The sequence below is a fragment of the Chenopodium album genome, chromosome 27 (assembly GCF_948465745.1).
Source record: "Chenopodium album chromosome 27, dcCheAlbu1.1, whole genome shotgun sequence".
NCBI lineage: Eukaryota > Viridiplantae > Streptophyta > Magnoliopsida > Caryophyllales > Amaranthaceae > Chenopodium > Chenopodium album.
In genome coordinates this window covers 13,252,904-13,259,874 of record NC_137860.1, presented here as the reverse complement: position 1 = coordinate 13,259,874, position 6,971 = coordinate 13,252,904, and the positions used below count along the sequence as shown (strand labels likewise).

The following is a 6,971-nucleotide window of genomic DNA, read 5'->3' as shown; positions in this document are numbered from 1 at the left end:
AATTAGCTTTGTTGAATGCATTTGACTTTAATTTGATTCAAAAAGCATTGTTTGAATCTGTTTGACTTTCATTTGACTCAATTAGCTTTGTAGAATGCATTTGACTTTCATTTAACTCAATTAGCTTTGTATGTATGTGTTTGACTTTCATTTGACTCAATTAGCTTTTTGAATTGCATTTCACTATCATTTAATTCAAAAAGCTTTGTTTGAATGTGTTTGACTTTCATTTGATTCAAAAAGCGTTGTTTGAATGTGTTTGACTTTCATTTGACTCGATTAGCTTTGTTGAATGCATTTGATTTTCATTTTATTAAAAAAGTATTGTTAGAATGTGTTTGACTTTCATTTTACTCATTAGGTTTGTTTAATGCATTTGACTTTCATTTGATTCAAAAAGCTTTGTTTGAATGTGTTTGACTTTCATTTGAGTCATAAAGCATTGTTGAATGCACTTGACTTTCGTTTAATATAAAACGCTTTTTTTATATGTGTTTGACTTTCATTTGAGTCAATTAGCTTTGTTGAATGCATTTGACTTTCATTTTATTCAAAAAGCTTGACATTCATTTGACTCTATTATCTTTGTTGAACGCATTTGACTTTCATTTGATTCTAAAAGCTTTGTATGAATTTGTTTGACTTTCATTTGACTCAATAATCTTTATTGAATGCATTTGACTTTCATTTGATTGAAAAAGCTTTGTTTGAATGTGTTTGAATTTCATTTAAGTGATAGTCTTTATTGAATGCATTTGACTTTCATCTGATTAAAAAAGCTTTGTTGAATGTGTGTGAATTTCATTTGACTCAATTAGCTTTGTTGAATGCATTTGACTTTCATTTGATTTAAAAGGTAGTGTTTGAATGTGTTTGACTTTCATCTAATTCAATTAGCTTTGTAGAATGCGTTTGACTTTCATTTGACTCAATTAGCTTTTTATGAATGTGTTTGACTTTCATTTAACTCAATTAGCTTGGCTAATTAAATTTCACTTTGATTTAATTCAAAAAGCTTTGTTTGAATGTGTTTGACTTTCATTTGACTCAATTAGCTTTGTTGAATGCATTTTACTTTCATTTGATTCAAAAAGCTTTGTTAAAATGTGTTTGACTTTCATTTGACTTAATTATATTAATTGAATACATTTGAATTTTATTTGATTCAAAAAGCTTTGTATGAATGTATTTAGCTTTCATTTGACTCAATTATCTTTATTGAATATTTGACTTTCATTTGATTCGAAAAGCTTTGTTTGAATGCGTTTAACTTTCATTTGAGTCAAAAAGCTTTGTTAGAATGTGTTTAACTGTTATTTGACTCAGTTAGCTTTGTAGAATGCATTTGACTTTCGTTTGACTCAATTGGCTTTTTATGAATGTGTTTGACTTTCATTTGACTTAATTAGCTTTGTGAATTGCATTGCATTTCACTTTCATTTAATTTAAAAAGGTCTGTTGAATGTGTTTGATATTCATTTGATTCAAAAAGCTTTGTATGAATGTGTTTGATTTTCATTTGACTCAAATATCTTTGTTGAATGCATTTGACTTTCATTTTATTTAAAAGCATTGTTTGAATATGTTTGACTAATATCTGAATCAATTGGCTTTGTTGTATGTATTTTTTTTTCATTTGATTCAAAACGCTTTGTTTGAATGTGTTTGTCTTTCATGTGACTCAATTAGCTTTGTTGAATGCATTTGACTTTTATTTGATTCAAAAAGAACTGCTTGAATGTGTTTGACTTTCATTTGACTCAATTGGCTTTGTTGAATGTATTTGACTTTCATTTGATTCAAAAAGCTTTTGTTGAATGTGTTTGACTTTCATTTGGCTCAATTATCGTTGTTGAATGCATTTGACTTTCTTTTGACTCAATTAGCTTTTTATGAATGTGTTTGACTTCATTTTTCTCAATTAGATTTGTTAATTGCATTTCACTTTTATTAAATTTAAAAAGGTTTGTTGAATGTGTTTAATATTCATTTGATTAAAAAAGCATCGTATGAATGTGTTTGACTTTCATTTGACTCAAAGATCATCGTTGAATGCACTTGACTTTCCTTCGATTCAAGTGAATGTGTTTGTCTTTCATTTGACTCAATTAGCTTTGTAGAATGCATTTGACTTTCATTAAACTCAATTAGCTTTGTATGAATGTGTTTGATTTTCATTTGACTCAATTAGCTTTGTTATTTGCATTTCACTTTCATTTAAATCAAAAAGCTTTGTTTGAATGTGTTTGACTTTCATTTCATTCACTTAGCTTTGTTAATTGCATTTCACTTTCATTTTATTCAAAAAGTTTTGTTTGAATGTGTTTGACTTTCATTTGACTCAATTACCTTTGTTTAATGCATTTGACTTTCATTTAATTTAAAAAGCGTTGTTGAATGTGTTTGACTTTTTTTTTTTTTTTGGGAAATAAGAATTTTATTGCCAAAAACAGAGTTTCAAACTTACAAAAAGCTAAGTTGTAACAACCCCAAACACCACAAACCGAAAAGGCCAAACCAACACCATAAGTCCAACTATCAACTCAAACCACCTTCTAGGAAGGGTGCTTGAGAGGACCAAGGACACTAACTGGACTCAAGCTTACATCCACCTTCTAGGAAGGGTTCTGAGTACCAGGACCAGACAAAGAAACCTAGAAACAAACCAACAACAACTAAAGACAAAAACAGCAACAAAAAGGGCAAAAGTAACCAAAATCTACAAACTGCCAAAGCAAAACCCAATACCAACAGCATCTGCTAGAGCAAGAGAATAACAGTAGCAGAACAGAATAGCAGCAGCAGTAGACTTGCTGCAGCAGAACAGAAACAGCAGTAGCATAACAGAATAGCAGCATTTGCAGGAGCAAGAAAAGCTGCAGAACAGACCACCAAGCTACAACCAAAACCAGAATTGCAGCAAACAAGCAGACTGCAGACCAGAACAAACAGCAGCAGGAACTAGAAAAGCTGCAACTCCCTGCAAAATAACTGAGCAGAAAATTACATGATCAAATTCTTGCTTCCAGCTGGAATTCTACAGGCTGAATTGAAGATAATATCCCTAACAAGAGCCTCAGCAGGCTTGCAACAACCATTAAACAAAACTGCATTTCTCTGTATCCAAATACCATAAACAGTTTCAGTGAAAGCAACTTGGATCACTTTGTTTTTCAATCTAGAGCTTCTGAAGATTTTCTTCAGCCAAACAATTTCATCATCAAATTTCTGCACAGGCTTGAGGACATGTAAAATACCCAACACCTTACTCCAAACTTGTCTAGAGTAATCACAATCAAAGAAAAGGTGTTGAACACTTTCATCACTATTCAAGCAAAAGAAACATCTTGGATCACAAGAGGTGTGCCATTGAAGCAACCTATCTTTAGTAACAAGCCTATCCCACAAAGCTAGCCACAAGATAAACACACTTTTAGGAGTAGCCAAGTTGTGACAAATGATTCTTTTCCAAGGGACATTAGGAACTTGAGGCCTAATAGCAGCATAAAGTTTCTTGATCTTCACCTTATTGCCTTGAATGAAACCATTCCATCCACCATGATTATTCACAATATCTCTACAACTGAGGATTTTCTTCAAGAACCAAGAGCATTTAGCAGGGATAGGAGTGGTCCAACAATCTTTATGCTTGTAATAATAAACATGAACCCACTTAACCCAAAGATTATCAGCTTTATGAGCAATATCCCAGAGTAACTTAGTGACAGCTGCCTTATTCCACTCAGGAAGAGAAAGTAAGTTCCAGCCACCACAAACTTTAGGAAGACAGACATAATTCCAAGCAACCAAAGACATCCTAGCAGGGGCAGAGGAGTCAGTCCAAAGAAAACATCCGAATCTAGCCTCAATTTCTTTCAGGATTTTCTTTGGTAAGATGAAAATTTGAGCCCAATAAGTCTGAATCCCAAACAACACACTTTTAACCAACTGAAGCCTCCCAGCATAAGACAAGTGTTTAGCCATCCACCCTTGAATTCTAGCAGTCACTTTCTCCACTAGAGGCCTACACTGAGCAATTGTAAGCTTCTTAGAAGAGAGAGGAACCCCAAGATATCTAAAGGGAATAGAACGTTGAGAGACACCAAGAAGATCTCTAAGCTCAGATTGAACATCAATAGACACTCCACCAAAGTAAACTTCACTTTTATCAAGGTTAGCAGAGAGGCCAGAAGCATTAGAAAACTTTAAGAAAGCTTGGAAGAGAAGCTTAACAGAAACACTATTAGCTCTAGAAAACATCAATAGATCATCAGCAAACATCATATGAGTTAGGTTTAACTTTTCACATCTAGGATGAAAGTTGAAGTCAGGAGTTAACCTAAGCTCATCAAGGCATCTGGATAGGTATTCCATACCAATAGCAAAAAGAAAGGGAGACATAGGATCACCTTGCCTTAAACCTTTCTTAGCTTCAAGGGGGGGGGGGTAGAAAAACCATTGAGAAGAATAGAATAGGAGACAGAAGTGAGGCAAGTCCAGATCCAACTAATAAACCTGTAAGGAAAACCAAGCTTCTGCATAACAGTAATAAAAAAACCCCACTTAACTGAGTCATAGGCATTCTTCGGATCCACCTTAACCATGCATCTAGGTGAAATGAATTTGTGATCATAGCTTTTAATCAACTCAATTGCAAGAAGGATATTATCCCCAATATGCTTGCCAGGGATGAAACCTGCTTGAGCATCATCAATGACCTCACCAATGATAGCAGCAAGTCTAGCAATTATAACCTTAGAAATAAGCTTATAAACCACAGTGCAACAGGCTGTAGGCCTAAAATCCTTAGCATAAGAAGCATTAGGGATTTTAGGAACAAGAGTGATAGTTGTGCAATTCCACTGCTTTGGCAAGATCCCTCCAGTAAAGAAATCCATAACACTAGCATAAATATCATCTTTCACAATATGCCAAGCTCTCTTAAAGAAAAAGGAGTTAAACCCGGCCATCAATACCAAGAGCCTTAGTGTTATCAATTCCCTTTAGAGCATCATCAATTTCAGCATGGGAGACAGGCTGAATACGATAGCTCTGAGCAACAGAGCTAAGCTGTTTACCCCTCCTCATAGTAACAAGATCAACAGCAGGGAGCCTAGAAGCCTTAGTCCCTAAAAGGGACTTATAGAAAGAAATGATCTCATGAGAGATAGAATCAGGATCCCTAAGCAACACCTAGTTTGAATAAAAGATAGAGTCAATTTTGTTCCTTGCTTGCCTAGTCTTCATCACTGAGAAAAATTAATGAGAATTGCCATCTCCAAGCTTAATCCAGTTAATCCTAGACTTTTGCTTGAAGATATTTTCTTGAATATCATTCCAGTGCTTAACAACCTTAATAGCTTCAGCTTCCTTTGCATACAAATCCAAATCACAAGTATTCTGAGCCATTAAGTTCTAAATTCCATCAAGCTCAACATTAGCTTGATCAATCTTCTCAGCAATATTGCCAAACTGCTTGCTGTTAAGAGATTTGATACTAGACTTCAAAGATTTAAGTTTCTGCCAGACAGAACTACCAGAACACCAAGCCTGAGAAACAATATCAAGAAAATCAGGATGATCTGCAATACAGTTCAGAAATCTGAATGATCTACCCTTCCCAGCAGGAGCAGAACAAATATCCAGAAGAATTGGACTAATATCAAATAAAGAAGGGAGGAGATAGACAGTTTCAACATGACCATGAGAATCTAACCAAGCTTGGTTACCAAGGACTCTATCAATTCTAGAAAGAATTTTAGAACCAGAATGGGCCTTATTTGACCAAGAATAGAAAGATCCTTTGCTTTTAACTTCAGTGAGGTTCAAATCATCAACAAAACTCTGAAAATCTCTAGTCTCATAATCAGTAACATCATTACCATGAAGCCTATATGATGAGGTAAGCACAGAATTAAAATCACCAGCACATATCCAAGGAGAATGATGAATAGAGAGATTTCTGATCCCTTCCCACATAGGAAGTCTATCATGAATAGAATGAAGCCCACAGATGACAGTGAGGTGAATTTGAGAAGAAAGGTCCTTAGAAAGGACATTACAATGAATGAACTGCTCATGGACTTTTAGAACAGTAACATTTACTCTATATGCATTCCAACCAAGCCAAATCCTCCCTTTGGGGGAGCAATCATAATTACAAACCCAAATCCAAGAAGAGCCAAATTTCTTTTGAAACTTAGCAACATTATTCAATTTAACTTTTGTTTCAAGAATACCAAGAACATCAACTGAATGAGAATGAAGAAGCCTCTTTACAGAGGCAACTTTGCCAGGGTCATTCAAGCCCCTGACATTCCATATAGAGAAAATCATGTGACCAAAGGGGGATTAACCTCACCCCCGATTGGATTGATAGTAAAACAACCAGCACCTTCTGATTCATCTTCAATTAAGGCCACAAAAGCATTTGAAACAGCTGGATGATTAACTCTAACATGCTGACTCTTTGTCTTTCTCCTAACTAATCTCCAGCCTGCATCTGAGTCATTTAGAGAAGTAGAGACACTTGGAGTAATGATAGACTGCCCATGGACAGTACAATCAGCAACAGGAACAGCAGAGACAGCAGTAGAAACAGTAGCAGAAACAGCAGCAGGAACAACAGGTACTTTAGCAACCCAAGGCTGCTGCCTAGGAGCTGCAATTACAGACTGCTTAGGAGCTGCAGGCACTGTTTGCTTAGGTGCTGTAGTCTTTTTAGGGGCTGCTGGAACTGTGACAGCACAGTCATGGCCCACTTTGCTGCATTTAGAGCAAAAGGGGGGGGGGGGGGGTCCATTCATAGATTACTTTAAGCTCCAAAGTTTCCTTCAAGGGGCTCTCCATAAAAACAGATTTAGGCAAAGGCTTAGTAACATCAATTTCTATCAGAATTCTAGCAAAAGAAACTCTTAGCTGCCTTGTAATACATTCATCAAAGCAAATTGGAACACCAAGTAAACTTGGGA

The 6,971-nt window shown here is 35.3% G+C and overlaps 2 protein-coding genes across 2 annotated transcripts; both read right to left on the bottom strand.

Moving 5' to 3' along the window:
- Positions 1-2,586: 2,586 nt before the first annotated feature.
- LOC145619701 (uncharacterized) lies at positions 2,587-4,898 on the bottom strand. Its single transcript, XM_081674404.1, has 7 exons — positions 4,559-4,898; positions 4,457-4,515; positions 3,793-4,227; positions 3,070-3,732; positions 2,910-2,980; positions 2,749-2,813; positions 2,587-2,654 (listed from the first exon to the last, which is right to left on the bottom strand). Exons 1-7 carry the CDS (start codon positions 4,896-4,898, stop codon positions 2,587-2,589), a joined length of 1,701 nt encoding a protein of 566 aa, XP_081530530.1.
- Positions 4,899-5,415: 517 nt separating this feature from the next.
- On the bottom strand, positions 5,416-6,336 carry LOC145619700 (uncharacterized). Its single transcript, XM_081674403.1, has one exon. It carries the CDS (start codon positions 6,334-6,336, stop codon positions 5,416-5,418), a length of 921 nt encoding a protein of 306 aa, XP_081530529.1.
- Positions 6,337-6,971: the final 635 nt, after the last annotated feature.

Coding starts and splice junctions, on each gene's coding strand:
- LOC145619700 (XM_081674403.1), bottom strand. CDS start 6,336: ATGATTTTCTCTATATGGAATGTCAGGGGCTTGAATGACCCTGGCAAA.
- LOC145619701 (XM_081674404.1), bottom strand. CDS start 4,898: ATGGATTTCTTTACTGGAGGGATCTTGCCAAAGCAGTGGAATTGCACA. Junction 3,733..3,792: donor CTTTGGTTGCTTGGAATTAT/GTCTGTCTTCCT, acceptor GAGTGGAATAAG/GCAGCTGTCACTAAGTTACT. Junction 2,814..2,909: donor GCTTGTTTGCTGCAATTCTG/GTTTTGGTTGTA, acceptor GTTCTGCTGCAG/CAAGTCTACTGCTGCTGCTA.